The following is a 19,500-nucleotide window of genomic DNA, read 5'->3' on the forward strand; positions in this document are numbered from 1 at the left end:
CGGAAAACCACAAGCAAGTGACGGCACTATTAAGATGGGCTTTTAACAAGACGGTCGCGTGCGATCACGGCTCTTACCCTTGGTCGTCTAACCCTTTTTGCCTAAACGCCGTCGACGTCCATCTGGATCATCCGTGCGGTAACCGATTGCCCATAGCGCCCAGTCAGCTGATTCGGTTGCGCATGTGCTACAGGTGGCTCTCCCAAGTCGTTGGCCAGCTGTTGAGGTGAGCAAAAACCGATAAAACTAATTGTAAATGCGTTAAAAGATTGACTTGACTCGTTTTGTAGTGGCAAGTCTTGTGACCGGCTGTCGAGATTAGACGACCACGTTCAAATATGTATGGGCAGCTTGACCAAACTGTGCGCCTCCCCGTTGTACGACGAAGCGTACAATTTGGTGTGGAAGCACTTTGAAAGTATATTCCAAGAGCACCGGTGTCCGGAAAATGAAATGGAAACTTTTTACAAATTTTGGGACGACAACACGTTCAAAGGGTTCGTCAAGACGGTAATACTGGAGTTTGCCCGAGACTTGCTCGACTTCCAGTGCTTCGACAACAGTAGTGTCAGCTCACAAGAAACTTCCAGTGCCGAACTTTCTACTTCCACCGAATAGCGTTCTTGTCAAAAAACAAGCACAACTTACAACTAGATGTATTTTTTTGTTGAGTTTTAATTCGGTGTTGTTATTAAACTTATCATTGTTGTAAAAATAGCGTCCATTCTTTTCTGCTGTGAAAACAGTTTTCCAATTTCGTTGGACATATTATTTTATATTATTAGAAACATAACTTGTAAGGAGATTTTCTTGTTTTAAAAAGGCTACCTAATGAAACCCTGTTCGACAAAAGCGAGTGTGCACTCTTTGTTGGCTTTTAGAAGGTTTTGGTTTACCGACCAAGTCCAATTGTTTGAATAATCTTTAAAAAAAAACAATGTTCGCATATTTGTGGAAAAAAACATAAATAACAAGCCGAAAATTATGTTATTTTGTACTCGCGCATGTGATAAAAGTCTGATCTAATATTTTGATTTAAAAAAAAAGTACAATGGCAGTTATCTAAATAATTATTTAAAACCACTGATTATTTGTACAAACAATAAGTACAATGCGCAACAAAACGCATCATTATATAGGTAAATAGTATATTATCTTATGGATCATAGTAATAGCTGTACTAATGCTATAGTAGGTATAGTAACATAGATTGGCACTATTGCGACAAGGGCGGATGGGTAGTTTTTTAAAAACGCCTTCGACCATCGAGAATGGTAAAAAAAAAAATTGCTGGTTAAGCTTTGGTTAAACTTAAAACTAGAAGATCATGAGCAACTATAACAAAACGCTTTGTCCGGGTAACATGAACAACCAAATCAGTTTTGTTCATCATACAATCATACATTTCCATCATAGTCTATTGTTCATATACAAATTATCGACAATTACTAAAATTATATATATGTTTTTCTTTCAAGGTTTTTTCAAACTCGGTGACAATTATTTTTCGATAGAAAAACCATGTAAAAAAAAAACATGGTCCCAAACCAACTCAAACGTCCGCTGCGACGAGATTAGTCCAGTATTAGACTCGTTCTTGATTGTTATGTTAAAAATTGTTAACGGACTTTGTTTGAAAATGACTTCAAGACATTATATTTTGACATTATTTTTATTTAACTTGTACTTTGTTTCGATACACGTGATGGCGGTGAGTGGTATACCTAAGCTAAGCGTTTGTAACAGCTAATAACAGAATATCTCTAACGAAAACGGTATTAAAGTTAGGTAATAGATAATAAGCGTTTTTGAATACTTTCAGTTCAATCCACTTTTCACATATTTGTTACGCTTTACAAGAATTGATCTGTATCCTAATGTCAGCGGTACTTTAGAAATCGACGAATACAAAGGCAAACATTACATGAACGGCAAGATTTTGATTGACTCGCCGTTGCTAATAGACACTGTGAGTATGGTATTATTTTCTGAAACTTCTGTCTCTCTCAAATACAATTATTTACACTATTGTTTAGTCGAGACACACATGTTTAGTTGAATACAAGTGTATTTTATGGTATACTAACCAAAACTACAAGCACAGTGTGATTGGTGTGTAGAAAATCTCAAATCACCAGCCGTTGCGAATTTTGATAATCACTGTAAGCGATAAAAAGTTGGGCAGCAGATAAGAAAACTGAACAGAAAATGAGTGTAGTGGAGATGAGAGTGATGAAATGGATGAGTGGAGTGCTTAGGGCGGATAGAATAAGAAATGAATACATACGGGGGAGTTGCGGATCAATTGTGGAGAAAATGAGAGAGAATAGGTTGAGATGGTTCAGAGGGCAGTGATAGGTGTTATGAAGATGACTGTGACCGACCCCATGTAGTTGGGAGTGTAAGGCGAAGATAAAGAAGAAGAGAAGACATGACAACGCTTCACGTGTATATTATTTTGACAGGTTGTAATTATTAGACTAGTATGTTAGTTTCGATTAGACCCACTCAAGTTAGTGCACCTATTCTATGTAACTAAAATCAAAACCTCTTGTTATTTGTTTGCTTTTAAAGCTCTGATAAGCTTATGCCGTTTGTTCGATGCGTTTTATAGGTAGTCGGTGTACTCGACCGTTGTGATCTCGAAGGCATAAATTGTGAATACTTTCAAACGTGGACTCTCGACAACGTCTGTCCGAAATTATTACAAAAACATCAAGTTTGGTCCAGTTGGTACGGCGCTTTCGATCCGCCAATGGTCTGTCCGCTGAATAAAGTAATCATAAGTTAATTATTATTATTTCCTTAAAAAAAAAAAAAAGGTATTTATTTTATTCGACGTATTTAGATTAAGAGATAGTTAAAAATCTGTTATTAACTTATTATTATTGTTGTTGTTGTTCAGAGAAACTATGCTCTTAAAAATGCCACATTCGCCGTAGAGCCAATTGTTGCTTTGTATGGGGAAGCGACAAACTATCATTGGAAAGTGAAACAATTATTGTACTCCAATAAAATTTTAATAGGCTATTATACGGTTCAATTCAAATTTTTCGGTTACAGGAAGAAACTTTTCACCAAGCATGTTTAATAATTGTGTTTGGAGTAAAAAACCATTTCATTAATGATTTTATGGTTTTCGTTAAACAGCACATCGTACCTATTGCATTGTTAACTCATATTTATTATTTTGCACTACACAAAACTGTCTACATATAAATTTGTTTATGTTTAACATCGGTTACTTACAACAATTTTTAAACACCTTTATTATTTACCTGTATACCGTGTGGTGGTGAACAATCAGTTATAATTAAATATTTTTCTTTGTTTACTATAAATCATAACTATATCACAATAAACAATTCTGATTTACCTGTTGTCATTTTTTTTTCTCTTCTTCATTACTCTTTCTCGACTTAATTCAATAGGCTGCGGTCCTTGGCTGAATATTTATAAATTGATTGGCAGAACTTTTATAGAAAATAGCAAGTCCGGTTTTGGTTTGTTAGATCATCGTAAAAAAAAAACATACCTAGCAATTAATTCCGCCATGACAGGTAAACTGTTCTGTATAAATAGTAGCCAAATGAGATTAAACATATTATTATCACTGAAACTTGGTGAAAGAACCACAAATAATGAAAACGTTATGGGTGTGCTTGGATGCATACATGGCCGTGTGTACGTGGGGAAAAGTAAAACCAGACAGGCACTATTAATATAATAAATCACGACGGCAATAAGCCGCCGTAATGCATACACAAGCTCCAGCGACTGGCAACGGAAGCGGAATGCAATACTATGTGCACAGGCATACACCAAACAGTAACATATTAATATTAGGTATAATCCTTTGGACAAATGTTGTAAGCCGCTAACGTTGGTTCGCCATCGTTGTACACACATCACGTGCACGCTCGTTATATTAATGCGCTACAAATTTAGAACAAGCTATCTGCTGATGCATAATACCGTACAGTTCTGGACCAAAATAACGGTGCACGACAATAGGAAAAACCTAATCAGGCGGTTTTTTTTATACATATATTACATGGGAACAAACTGCTGTGTTCGCATTGCATATATTTAGGTATTTTGACAAGCGATCGAGGTTATATGTGATATAATATAGTTCCCGGTAATAGTTTACAAGTCTGAGCTCAATATGATGTCTATAAATCATATACACTAGAGGTTAGGTTCAGAGTAAGCTGGTAAAAATCGCCATCAAACAATCAGGTTCATCTCAGTATTGGAATCCACAAAGGCGCTATCGACCACTACACACACACACACACAGACTGATCCATCTGATGTAAAATTTTACAGAATTAAGAATTTTAAGGGCTACTGGATTTTTGGAAAACCCAAGACAGAGTATGACAACTATAAGGTAGGAAATGCGCAGCATCTCTGCAAAGTCATAGCAAATGAGATCAGGTTGATAATATGAATGACAAATTTAACGCCGACACTTTTTTTAAAAATTGTTGTCTACATATTTGTGGAATTAACTTATGTTCTCATTTGAAAAAATAAATACAGTATGATAATAATGTAAAAACAAAATATATCTACCTACATAACATGCCATCAAATATATGTAGGTACACCCTGTATAAACGGATATAATATGCCATTATTGAACAATTATTGTTCCGTATTATTTATTATTTCCGATTTAAGGATAGATAAGAACCCATCCAGGCGACCAAGTAACACTATTGTGAAGAAGCTTGTCGGTGACTTTAACGCGCGTTGCGTTTGACAGCAGCCGTCATCGCACACCGTTTAAATGATATGTTATGTACCTATTATCCGTTTACACTATAACCGTCTTACACTATATTTCCTCTCGATTACAACCGTGTGTGTGTGTACCGCTCGATCCATTAATCATATTTTCGGCGGCCAAATTTTATGTTTCAATCGTAAAAACCATCGTATATTCAGTTGTCTTCCATCAGGTCCACGGCAGATTCTGGATGAATACAGGGGAACACGGGGGACGCCACAATGGGTGCCGCCACCGAGCAGTGATTTTAGACATGTCTAGGGATAATAGTAATAATAATAATCACAAACGATAACAATAAACGATGACAATAATGGATTCCGCCGTCGCTCCGGCGATTATTATATGATTTTTTTTTTTTCGGATCCCCCCCTATCTCTTGCCATATCCGCGGTGGCGGCCTGAGCACAAACACACAGGATAGGGCAGATGACAGCCGCGGCGGTATCGGCTTTGTGACTCTGTTTATGGTAACATCTCTATTTGTGTGTGTGTGTGTGTGTATGTGCATATGTACACCGCTATATTATTATTATTATTATTACAGTCACCCCACGCTTTTTTTCCTTTTTTTTTTTCGCGGTCCCCTTTGTACGACACGGACAACACACATATACTTTCATATTTTTGTTTCCCCTTACTACAGTGTAGTATAGTACACCACCCGTGTGTGTACGCGTTTTATTTTTGTTGTTTGGCTTTGTCCGGTTCATTGTGCACCGGGGACGAGTTTGTAACGAAACTTATTGACAACACACACATTATACAGCAGCACATTTCAGTGCACACACACACATCCGTATAGGGGCGATCGACCTTTGCGATTGCTCAAAAACATGTACAAAAAACAGTCAAGATAAATAATTAATTAAATCGTACGTTTGACTATGCGGTTAGCCGCCAGCAGAGTCGTGCAAATTCTTATTCGGATAAAACGTTATTCGGTTAATTATTACGCAATTTTGAAAATTATTCAAATAATTTGTTTACATTTTATTCGAATTAGAAGTTATATTCAAATATAATTACTCGAAAAAAAAAACACTTACAAACTATTTAAATAGTATTTTTAAAACTTATTCGAATAATTAAATTTGAAATGATTCGAATAACTTTTTATTCGAATGATGCATAACTCGTGAGTTACACTTTACTGTGGGCTGTATTCGTTTTAACTAGGCTCTATGAAGATGGAATAATTCTGTGGTGTTTGAGCAAAAGGGGCTAATAGTCTAAACGTGCTACTTTTGGGAAAATATAAATTGAAAATTGTTTTGGTCTAATTTATATGGGAACAGTCTATATTGTATATTTTTTTATAAAAATCAATTCTTTCATTATCATAATACATAAACGTCATAGTGTTTATAACAAAAATGACACTGAAATATTGTTTGTTTTATTATACTGAAATTTCTTCATAGTGGCTGCGTTATCCAGTTTATTCTTTGATATAAACTTACCTAACCCACTAAGTACCTAAATAGACGAGGCGTGTAAAAGAATTAATTCCTTTTTTTTTTATAAATATATAAAAACGCGTTAATATTTACTCAGGTACGTGCGCCATATATACCAAAAAGGTTAAGACCGCACTTACTGTAACAATAAGCACATAAATGCTTTTCCCAAACAGCCCGAACCCTCTGTGCATAATGGGTGGTGCGTATACTGTAACAACACCGGTAGGAGCTACTTACGGGTAGAAAATTACCCTGCGGATATCTTTATAACAACACGGATGGTTTTTCAATAATATTTAGTAAAAACATACTCCACGATAAAAGTAAACGGACACTGAATAAGTATAAGTATATTTTTATACTTATACTTATATTTTGGCCGTGTGAATTTTATATTATCAATGCCAATAAAAGAATACTCCAAAGCGACGGATACAATAATATATAGGTTTTAGTGGTTGCGGGTATAAGTATGGTGGAGACAAGAGAAATAAATCTTTAGGTGAAAATAAACGCAACAGAGTGTTGACACAAACGACGATTGGCTCTGCTAAATGTTGAAGACTAGTCGGAATACAATTACTGTGAGTACGAGCAGGCATATTAGAATATTATATACCATAACGTTGCCCATATTCTATTTGGTAAACCCATAAAAGTACACAAGCGGGCGGTGGTTTCTCATAATAAAAATTATAGACCATTGTCGTCCGACTTCTGGTGAATTTTCTCAATAACAACAACACAAGTTTAACGATGATAATAATATATTACAACGGTGGTGCACACATAATAATAATAGCTGTATAATGGCTTATTTTGGGTACAGAGGTGGAGAACAAATTTCGGATAAGCATCATCCGACGTCGGGTAACAGCTCCATCTGGCCTATCTGGTTGGACAATCTTAACACACACACCTACCCGTATGTACAATAGCTTAATTGTTCGCCATTGTCATAATGTGTTTACAGGAGTATTTTTTTTTTTTTTTTGTCATTGTAGTTGTCGAATCGATGGTATCGAGTTGATTGAACGGATTTGGCTACCTATTTTCCTGGATACCGTCACCTAAACTAGTATATACTCGTACTTAAGCAGTCCGCGCACTATGGTATACCTTTGGCATCGAGTTACACGACACAGTGCAGAAAAACAACTTTGAGATCCGATTTGTAGACAACAATAAACACTATTATAATAGTATTGTATAAATAAATAACACCAGACATTTCCAACGGTTCAAACTCTGTCAAAAATTGAATTAATTTCATTCACCTGTATGTTTTGAAGTTGAGATCACAGCAAATCCCACAGCATAGGCTATCTATCATAATATGTAGAAGTAAAGATTAAAATCTCTACTTGTATAATCTAGGCATTTAAAATTGGGAAATAGTCTCCACTTATCTATACCAAATCAGTAACTACCAAGGGTAGTTAAGTATATATGGACTATTCCAATGCCAATAGAAGTCTTGAAAACTTGAAGAAACCAAACCTAACCTAATTTAACGGGGTCTTGTCCTTTACGATTTGGATGAATGGATATTAAGATATTGCTTAGAAACATTTGTACAATAAAAAAATAGTTTTAATGACACGGCTGGTTAAACACAAAGCGCAAGTGATAGCTTGACTATCTATAATAATAGTTCTAACTTTCTTTACTGGCTGTTTTTTTTTTGTCAGGCTATCACAGTAATTTCTATAGATCAAACCTAACCTAACCTAACTATATTTTCCATCAAATTATATTTGCACGAATCAACACTAATGGTGTCTTGAAATTGTTCGAACTTTGACAAATTTTCACAGTAAATAGAGCAGAACTTTGGTTGTGCTTAAACTATTTTTAATTTTCGATTACTCAATCTCGTAATTTTTAATAATTTAACAAAAAAATATTTTTAAAAAAATATCTAAACATTAAACATTTGTAGAAGAAAAAAATTGTTCCATTTATCGAACAATTGCCACGCTTAAGCACAGATAATATGAAAATTTAGCAATCACAGTATTTTTTTTTTCTAGCAACAGAAAGTCATTATAATTGAGTTTATAGCCTTTTATAGTTTTTGTGTGGGCCAAATGATGTGAATTTTTCTAATATATTATCCAGAATAAATTAGATTTTTTCAGTTGAATTCTATTATTGCATCTAATTATGATAACCGTTGTCGTTTGTTTTTTGGACGTTTCTATGAATTTTAATTTTTTTTTTTTTTTACAAACCTCTACGTTCTAGGTATAATTAATATTTCATACTAGTTGGATTACACGATTTTCATTCACTCCACCATCGACACGTTGTAATCCATACACGAATATATAAGTAGGTAGCATACTGCACAGTTTTTTTGCACACAATACAATAATATTATTGTATATTGCGGATCTCAACGTGCGGGCGAACCGGGGCACGTTCGATATTTTTCACCATATGCCCTATTGCACGTCGACGACGAAGCACCTGGTCGGCTAAAAGATACAATCTAATATTGTGTATAGAGTTACACACGGTAAAAGGCTTAAGTTCCCACAACCATAAGAACCAAGAAAAATGTCCATCACCAGAGTCCGCCGGTGGAAGAATACGTTCGCGGCTCATTACGCCCCCCGTTTTTGGGCCGCTCCGTGTTGTTCTTTCTTGCAACATATTATATTTTTTCTCTCCTCTTTTCGTTAGAAAAACAACGTTTTTTTTTTTCTTCGGTTTGTTTATTGTGTTTTTTTTTTTTAATATTTGATGGCCTCGATTGAAACCACAGTGCAACCCGACAGCGCAGCACACACAAAGGGGATCGTCATTAGGCGAATAATGCAATGCAAGCATAATAATTGCCGTCTACAAAAGAACCATATAATAACATATGAACCTACCTATATAGTGTTATTATTGTGTATACATTTCACACGCCAAGTCGAACGGACTTAATGCGGGCAACAAAGTGTCTAAACTGCGTTGTAATAATAATACTTAGGGGGGGGGGAGGGAGAAAGCCAGTATAGTGGGGGAGGTCACAGGTCTATACATAAACTATTACAACTGAAAGTGATAAAATCACTTTCAAACAAAATAAAAACTATTGCCATAGTTACCCATACTATAATATGGTAAATAACAATGTAATGAAAATATTTTCTAGATACCTGGCAACAGTTGATTCACTCACACAAATAGTAGGTAACTTAGCAATTGACTACGGTCAAAGTGTAATTTTCCCCTTTTTTTGGGTGGTTTTCTTTAAAGAAAAAAAAAATGTTTACTAAAGATTTTTGAGAAAATTGTACATGATCTTAGCCCCATTCCTAGATCCACCGTCCGTCTAATTTTCAGATTAGAAAACTTACCCGTAAAACTTGACCCAAAAAAAGCGAAACACAAAAAAGGTTCCATAGCCCTTCAATGGAGAAAAGGTAAGATTTGCATCTGTGCTAAAAACACCAAATAAACTTGACTATTGATCAAGCATATATACTACAGAAATCACGGGCTTAGATCTAAAAAAGCGGTTCTAAGTGTGAATATTATTAATTATAATATTAACCGGAAGAGCTAATTTAAGTGCATTGGAATGTTTTGCACCTTATACCTATCCTGTCCAAATCGTTTAAAAATAGAAAACAATTATTAGTTTAAGGGGACGTCGTACTGCTATTTATTAAGGAGTTGGGTATAGGCAATTTTTTGAAAAATCTCAATTTAAAGCTTAAATTGTAATTTGTAACTATTAGATTAGTAATAAGAATTCTTTTTAGTCAGTTAATTTATTTTTCTGACTATCGCAGCATCTTTGTCATTGATTTTAAATATTCTTTTCATCTAAACATAGTTTTCTAATTCCAAAAAACACGACTTACTGGGTGGTTTTAGAGTGAAAAACCCAATTATAAATGTTCTAGGTGAGAACTTTTTCTATGTTTTGTTGGAAACCAATTTTCGATATTTGTTTTGGATATGGAACAATATGGCATAAAGAAAGGGCATATTTTTAATTATTCAAATGTATATATCTTAAAATTAAAATCTAATTCCAACAAAGCATAGTTTAAGTTCTCGTCTTTCAAACAAGTTATAATTTATATCCCTGCGTGCATTGTAGACTTCATACCGTTGGAAATACAAAAATACTATTTTGGTACTACTATTTTGAGATGCGACGTCCCCTTAAAGATGATATCAGAAGTTATAATATCTCAACAGTTAATTAAGAACTCGGTGATTAAATAATATTGATAAAACCAAACTTAGAATCAAACTGTTGGAACCTTTTGGCAAAACAATAAAAATATTACATCACAAACCGCTATTTCTACAGTAGTAATACCAACCTGACATACAGAATAATGCATATTGACCTCATAAGAACACACAAATAATTTTATCGCACTAACTGCACAAGAGAACAACAGCTCGCTCTAATATGCAGGAGTAGCAATACTGTCGACGATTCCGAAAAAATAAATAAATAGGATTACACACTTCCTGACTTCCACGCGGACCGAGATGATGTCTTATCGTTAAGTCCGTTAAGCGTTGCCGACGACTGCTGATTTATAGTTTACGGTAGTATTTATTTAAGAGCAGGGCCATAAAATACAACCAACACATGTCAGTATGGTTATTCACACCCGAACGATTGCTATCATGTGGTTGAAAAACGGTCGCCCACGCCAGAGGTTAATTACACCGAGCGCAGTGTGTGGGGATGGTACGCGTTTAGCCGGTTATTTTAGTTGATGAATGTTTTAGTTCCGAATAACGATTATCCAAGGTGAATTATGAGTAATGGCGTGTAAGGCAAACGAACGTCTTAAGTATACATTTACATATGTTGGCGAGTTGGCTATAAATAAAACCTATTCGGTTTTCTTCTGACTTCATCGTCTTCTGTACCTATATTGGACAGTGGAAATAAACTAGCTTGTCGTTTGTCTACAGTGTTGTTGTAGCCGGTGCGACTACCGGCTTGACCGAGTAAGACGTAGACAGTGTTGGGAAAACAATTTTCCAGGTGAGATATTAGATTATAAATTAAATAATTATCTAGATAAGATATTAGATTATAGACTGAAAACGTATCTAGATAAATACAACTTTATCTAGATACTTTTTTAATCTACTAGCTTGGCCGAGTAAGATACAGACAGTGTTGGGAAAAGTTAACAGATAAGATATTAGATTATAAATAAAATAATTATCTAGATAAAATATTAGATTATAGATTAAACAGTATTTAGATTAATACAATTTTATCTGGATAAAAAATAGATAATTTACATTTTTAACCTACATAAAATATAAAAAAACATGCCTATTTTATAAGTACAAATTGAAAAATTACCATAATTGAAAATATTAAAAAGTCAATTTAATTTTAAAAAAAATGACAATTCTCATACAACAGACATAAAAAGATGATACACATAGGTCACTCAACACATAGGTAGAATACATTGTTGTAATATATTACAACAGCAATATCTACCTAGATCAATAGCCTCGGATAACCGTTTTCTTTGCAAGATAAATAGATGATTATCTAGATAATTTCCAACACTGGCTGTACACAATACGTATAATATTATCCTCGCAGGACGTCGAAAATTATAAAAACATATTATTATTTTTCGTTTTTTTAAAGTAAACAAACTTTATTATGTCAGCGAGCAGCATAAGGAAAATCTCGTTCAATTATCGAGCCGAACCGCGGCTAAAGCAAAACCGTTGGGGGGGGGGGTGGAGGTTTGGGGGTTGAACAGCGACAGCTGTGCGTTTCTAATATATAAACGTATATCTGTATATGTGTACGTCGTGATGTGTGTATGTTTATTTGCGCTTTATTGTGCGGGTTTATACACATAATCCAATGTTATTCTTTCATTAACATCGTTCGAGTTGACGCCGACAATGGCAACACACAGAAAGAGAGAGAAGCGGCGGCCACCCCAAAACTGAGCCACCGTCGCGGTTCGGATTATAATATACACGCACATATAATATATATATATATATATATATATACATATATATTATTATTTCTATCAAAACGGTTCGTAGATTTGTTGCCAGCTCCCCAATGATGGTCGCCACCGTCTCTCTCTCCCCCCGGTGATATAATATACATTTTTATTTATTAGCGGTCAGGGGTTGCCGTCAATGGTAGCAGAGCGCGGCGGGGTGGTGCGCGACAAAACAACATAATAATATCAACTGCCCCCGGGGACGTCGTCGAAACAATAACACAAATCGTTGCACGTTGTATTATTACTACTGTATACATATATATATATATATATGTAGTTGGTCCGAGTGAGTAGTAACCAATCAGATCAGTAAGACGCTCATTTTCTTAGGAAAACACAAACACATTGAACGGTTATTTTTCATGATCCATCCGATGTAAGACGATGAACCAGCGGGCGTAGAAAAGCAAGGGTTAACTCGTTTGACAGTCGGTTAATCAGTTAATTAGTTTATAAACAATAAGACCACTTCGATGAACTTGAGTCTCACATTAAGAGGGGTTAGCCCGAGGCGGTCCAAAGCTTCGTCGTCGGTGGACAAATTAGCCATTTCCGTTTTACAACCAAATATGAACATTTTGAAAAATAGTTTTCACAATCCATCCGATGTAAGACGCTCTTTTTCTGGGTAAACACAAACACTTTAAAAACAAAAATGTCTTTCCTATACTCGTAGGCACCTATCTACATATTTTATGGTATAATATAGATATATATATATATCTGTACCAACAGATTGATGAACAGCAAACGCTGATATTTCTGTGTACAACAAAATATACCGTTGTGGATAATATAAGTTCACACAATTGTACATGCGCGTTACCACAACTGTATTATTATAAACTCAATCTGATTACCGCTTAATTTTCACTGTATATACAGTGGCTACCGTAACTCGGCTTATACTTATTATAAATACACCCTTGTACCGCAATACCTATACTGCCAATTGAATAGTATAAATAATTCATATGTACGACCCTGTTATATATATTATAATCAGCTCATCGACCAGGTGAAAACCGGGATTGCTATCGATTGCAGTTACACTACTGTTAATACATATAATATAACCCTGTGGCTTCTATGGGGAGGGGGGGGTGAAGGAGGGCGCACTTGCACATGAACACGATTCGTTCGGAGGTCACCAGAAGAGACGACGGTATATGCATGACAATACAAAGGTAATTTTGCGTGTCAAACATATTGGTTGGAATTCGGTTACCTACATACATCTAACCCCTTTAAAATGAAAAAAAAAAATATTGACACAGACTCACACCGTGTGTCCAAAACAACGCGTGTACAGCATGGGAATTATATATGCAAATCTGTTCCCTGCTAAATTTCGTATCGATCAAAGGCGCAACAGACAAATATAATATATGATAATAATTTACAATGATAGTATGAGATTCACATTAGCATAAGCAATTATAATATATAAATGCAAAATCCATAACCGCCAAAATCAAAACAATATTATTATCGTTTATGATTTTGTACTAAGTTCAAGTTCCTCCGAAATCTTGCTTATATATTAAACAAATTCCACGGCAAACAATTGTGTCAGCCTATACTACTTGTAAAATAATATACTGCGTCGTATTCGATAGAGGTGTCACCACTGTCAGTAGACGGGAAAGTTGTGTACAGTTACCAGCGAAAATTGACAACATTTTCGAGGCCTCGAGATACAAATGTCAGTCGGTCTGACGGTTGGGTTAGGTACGTGAAGTATTAGGTAGGCCTGTGAGTTGGGTCAAGTCACAACCGATGGCCTTAAACTGATGTGATGTAATGTAAACACATTTACCAAGAAATGACGTTACACGAAGGTACAGCGAGACAGATCAATCGATTGGCGTTTAATTGAGCAAACGGAACACATCATTGTAAGACTTTAGACATCTTCCCAGCTTTGGACGCAGCACCTTTTGCTGCGTTGTCTCATAAATATATAAGTCTCCTTGGGTTAATACATTTTATTAGGACTCTCCTATGTGTTGCACCCGAGATATTTATGAGCCTGTACTTTATTTTCCTTCGTTTTGTTCGCACGGCACCGTGTAACCGTCGGTTAGGTAAATTGATAATAATATTCACCTATAAATTTCGAATACCAAAACTACAATAATAATATGTAACACACAAAACGATGAATGTGGTACGGTATAGCCGGCACATGTCCGTCGGCATTGTCGTGGGAAATTTATATACAAGTAATACAAGAAAGCCATATTTCCGACCAAAGGGTTTGGCGTGTGTTTATTTATTATACATACCTATTGGATTTGGTCGATTTATTTGCCAATAACCGGATAAAAAAAAATATATATATATATATATACCTACGAATTCGCGACAAACAATAAGGATTGCATAAAAAAGAAAAAATACAATTTTTTTTTTTGGGCGAACCAGCCAATATAATATGTACCGACAGGTTTACGAGCCTAACAGGGGGGGTTCTATGGGGAGGGTTATAATAATAATAATAATAACATTAACAACTAAATCGAACAAATGGTGGTAAAAATAAATAAATATTCGTACCCGAAAACTGTCTGGCGGCAATAAATATTACTACATCTTTATCGTAACCGTATGAAATTCTATTTAGGTCTGGAAAATAACCCCAATCGCGCGGGTTAGCGCCCATTGTGGGCACAAAAAAAAAAAAAAAGGGTTACTATAATATTATATTGTGTCGAGCACGGGGTGGACGCTAGGCGGGAAATTATAATACTTAATAATAATCAAAAAACTAGCCCGGATTGTATGAATATGATGTATACACACACAATCAAATCCGGACCGCCTAAACGCGATTAATATGTATTATTATTCGCGTGGGGCTTTACACATTTTCGGGTTCACGCCTTTTTTTTTACATTTTTTATCGTTGTATAACTTTATATTATTTATATATTACATGTGTGTGTGTGTGACTGTGTACATTATGACGTTAACTAGCATAGTGCATTTCGTACCTCCCCTAAAAATGGAAAAGGGGATATACACGCGGCGAGGCTAATTCGACGACACAATTATTATTATTTAAACGCTGTTATTTTGACCGATTATCATATTTAAGCCTTTCCGAATTAAGTATATATATATATATATATATTGGCTTGGTGTGTACACTGTAATGGCACACGACGCAGGGGCAATAATATGCAAATCGACTCCGAGCCACGATTACTGAATACAATAATATAATCATTATCGTACCCTGTATTAGTCGATTAGTCGGTTCGATTCGCTTGAACGACATACTGCATATGGCACAAAGTAATAACATCATTTGAACAGAGTCGTGCATCGTTCGAATGAAACGTTATCCAAATAATATCATTTAGACGACACGTTATTCGAGTATAAAAGCTATTGAGAATCATTTCAAATTTTAAATATTCGAATAGTTTTAGAAATTAAATTATTGGAATTGAAAGTTATTCGAATAATTTTTAAAACTATTATTTCAATACTTTGTAAATGTTCTTTTCAAGTAATTCTACTTGAAAATATAATAAATCTTGTAAATCGTATAAATCTAATAAATTGTACATTAAGAAAATAGTAAAATAGGAAGACAATTTTTTATTCGAATAAGAATTTGCACAACGCTGCCTATGTGTACTCGACATTATTATAAAAGATCAAATCGACGTTTTGATCCTCTCTGTTTAAATACCACTGACCGACAAGCGAAGAAGAAGATGATTCTATCTTCCCCTCCTCCCCTTTTTATCAGCTTCTGTACCATTAGTATGCGACAAACTAAAGTTATTCGATTAATTTCAAAAACAATTATTCAAATAATTTTGTATTCGAATAATTTCAAACATAATTATTCAAATAATTGTTTTATTCGAATAATTTGTGGAAAAGTTATTCGAATAACTTCCGAAAGAACTATTCCAATAACATTTTCTTTGAATAAGAATTTGCACAACTCTGTGTACCTACCTGAAGTACAAGTATTTCAAATACTTAATTTATAAGACTACACTTACACGTGTGTGCCTTGTATTTTGTAATTTGTATCTCAATTTAATATGTATATCAGAATAGCTCTTAAAGCCCCATGGTATACGCGAAACACACAACTCCACAACGACACTGGAATACCATACCTAACCACATGGTTAAATGAACAATTTAAAAAATTTCATTCGAAACTAAACACAATAGAAGGAGGAGCCCTTCACTTCAAAATTGGGAAAAGAACCAACAACCGCCGACTAAAGCCACGTCTCCCACAAGATTAGTTATCTTACTACCTAGTTATCTATTAAAATAATTATAAATTATTTTATTACTCTATTATGCCTACCTAATTATGTAACTTATTAATTAATATATTGTAAAAACAAGATTATGTTGAAACAATTAAAATTTAATAAATAAAAAAAAATAAAAATATGTATATATATTGACTATGTATAACTATACTAGGTTGTTGACACAAAGAGTTTTATTATTGTAAGTTTTCACCGTATTAATATGTTTATCGACTATTGTAAGATTAGTTATTTTTACTTTATCCTAATTTTCGATATGATTTCGATGATCAATTGATACATAACATATATATATCTCGATTTTCTTATACTGCTAAGCAATCATGCTAGTAATCGTGGCCAACCAATTTTTCTATTATTTATTGTTATTGCTTTGTCGGAGATATTAGTATAAATTACTTCAATATTTTTCGAAGATAAAGCTACTTTTGTTAATAATAGAGATTGTCGTTAGGCGAGAACATGCTGTGGAAAATGCTAAGTATTACTGTAACGTGTAATATAAGTGTGCCATTTATATAACAAAACAAAACGTTAAATTATTATTAAACATTACAGATTTTGTATTTTCAACTGGTATTTTGTATCTTGAAAAAAGTTACAAGATACTGTATTTATTGCAGAATTTTGTATGTAATAACTTTTGATATATTTGTATATTGTTTTTCAAGACACATGCATATTGTGCTAAATCGAAAAAGTTTTGAATTTTTTCCCTTCTCTGGTTGTGCGTCGTTCGAATAAAACGTTATCCAAATAATCATCTAGATAACATATTGTTTTATTCGAGTAAAAGTTATTCGAATAATTCCAAACATAATTATTATTCGAATAACAATAATTTATATTCGAATGAAAAATTATTCTTTTGCTAGAAAAACAGTTTCAATTTTTAAAATATTCATATTTTCCAAGAAAGACTGTGTTGTCTTACACAGTGAGTGTATTACTCTATACAGGTTACAGGCAATAGCCTGGACCGAATAAAGTCTATGAAACGGTATTTTGGTTTTATAATGCCGGGGAGTCGATAGTCGATAATGTAAATTGTAATATATACATACATAATAATAATAATAATGCAACGATGCAACTCCATTCATCGTGTACCGTTCCCGGAAGCAAAGTCACGCCGTTTTCGGGCGACGGTATATTATATTATATTATATTATTATACTTGTTTGTTATTGTCACAAGTGTCGAAGAAAAGAGAAAACGGACCCTTTTTTTTTTTCTTATCAGCTTACCGGATTCCCTCGAAGAGGGTTGAATCGTTAAACCCAAGCAGAAGCCAACCAACAATAGCTACCCCGATACTTTATGTGTTACCAATAAATAAAATAAAAATGTAAAATAGCATAAAAAAAAAAAAACTCTGTATAACGTCTCGTAAATCCTACCTAACCCGGCCACGTCGGTAGCGGGTTGCTCCTTAAACCACCGGCTCTTGCCAACGCTCTCCCATCGCTTCCAGTGGTGGACAATACAAGCGTTATATTACTGTTATTACATCATATACCGTCGACGACACACGGGTTGTGTATACGGTCAGTTGGCCGAGAGAAGCAACGGCACGCTGTGAGAATAGCTGCTGTTATTGTCGAGTGCACTGTATATTACTACACGGCTATATAACAGCACATGCTCATCAATAGCTTACACCTATGCTACATATATGTCCCAACTGCTCGGTGGTGTAAAAAAAAAAAAAAAAAAACTATGGGCTCGGCCATTATATAGTATGATGATGATCGCGCCAAGGGGTTAGACGTCCTGCCGGGGTTGGTAGCCGGAGGAGTATGTTTTTTAGTACCGTCGCCGGGTGGCGGATTTTACAAGAACCTTGCCACTTATATGCGTCACAGTGATAACTATACTTGTCTACCAAACGACCGTACTGTCGAAACGCGGTTCGTGCCATCTGCACGCTTATGATATGGTAAATACTCTGCAGAAAAAAAAAAAAAAAACATGGATATTTCCAAAGTAGGTTAACGGTAATGCAAATTTCGGTTCGGTTACATTCTTTGGTTTTGTCAAAAAATACCGAGTACAGTACAACGAGGTCGAGGAATACTGGGGGGGGGGGCAGAGCCTATTGAGGCGGGGTAGGTCATATAGGTTGATATTAAGCACTGAGACTTCACCTAAAAAACTGGGGTTTATGATATTTTGTTTGGTCTGCCTAAAGAATAATCCACACAAATTCAGGAAACTAAATTCTACTATATGTGAAAAAGTTATAGCGCGCTGTAATAATTTTAAGTTGAAACGTACTCGTACTTAGGTCAACAAGACTGTTTTCTAAAAATGTTTGGAAATTAATGTTTATTTAAGGTCTAATTAAAATGATGATTTATAAAAAAAAAAAGTCTGTTTCTAGTAGAACACTTAACTATAACTTAACTTTGTTTTCTGGTCAGGTGGCACTGCTGAGAGCCTTCCTATTCGCACATTATGTCATTGTACCGTTGTCATCAGACTTGCTGATTATACATATTTTGTATAGATTGTAAATAAAGAAAATATTCAAATATAAAAAAAAAAAACTATAAAAAATACTTGGGTTTTCTTAATTTTTAAAATTACAAATGTATAAAAAACCAAATACAAATTTATATTATAACAAATTGCACCTAGTATGTAACAATTTACAAGCTGTTACTATACCTTATATCCTTATACCCTTATATATCCTAATATATCATTATATATATTTATATATCCATATATCCTTATTTCCTTATATCCTTATATATCCTGCAACTTAGTGTATCTGCATGAAGCTTGGATACTCTTAACTTTATTTTCATTTTCCGAATGACCTCCAGCCATAAGACATATCCATGTCAAAAACACGGTATCTTATTGATTTATATGAACTATGATTGTCTGAC

At 34.5% G+C, this 19,500-nt stretch overlaps 1 protein-coding gene across 1 annotated transcript; it reads left to right on the top strand.

The window, feature by feature from the left end:
* Positions 1-1,606: 1,606 nt before the first annotated feature.
* LOC126838844 (uncharacterized) lies at positions 1,607-3,181 on the top strand. Its single transcript, XM_050573590.1, has 4 exons — positions 1,607-1,711; positions 1,823-1,969; positions 2,615-2,776; positions 2,906-3,181. Exons 1-4 carry the CDS (start codon positions 1,607-1,609, stop codon positions 3,089-3,091), a joined length of 600 nt encoding a protein of 199 aa, XP_050429547.1. The 3' UTR covers positions 3,092-3,181.
* The last annotated feature ends 16,319 nt before the right edge of the window (positions 3,182-19,500 follow it).

This window comes from Adelges cooleyi, unplaced genomic scaffold (genome assembly GCF_023614345.1).
Source record: "Adelges cooleyi isolate 19-005CV unplaced genomic scaffold, UGA_ACOO_1.1 ACOO_flye_CR_arks_rails_tigmint_CR_PRNA_30, whole genome shotgun sequence".
NCBI lineage: Eukaryota > Metazoa > Arthropoda > Insecta > Hemiptera > Adelgidae > Adelges > Adelges cooleyi.

Bases quoted from the DNA above. Each gene is read 5' to 3' on its own strand.
- LOC126838844 (XM_050573590.1), top strand. From the start codon at position 1,607: ATGTTAAAAATTGTTAACGGACTTTGTTTGAAAATGACTTCAAGACAT. The intron at 1,712-1,822 runs GTGAGTGGTATA...GAATACTTTCAG, and splicing joins TTTCGATACACGTGATGGCG to TTCAATCCACTTTTCACATA. The intron at 2,777-2,905 runs GTAATCATAAGT...GTTGTTGTTCAG, and splicing joins TGGTCTGTCCGCTGAATAAA to AGAAACTATGCTCTTAAAAA.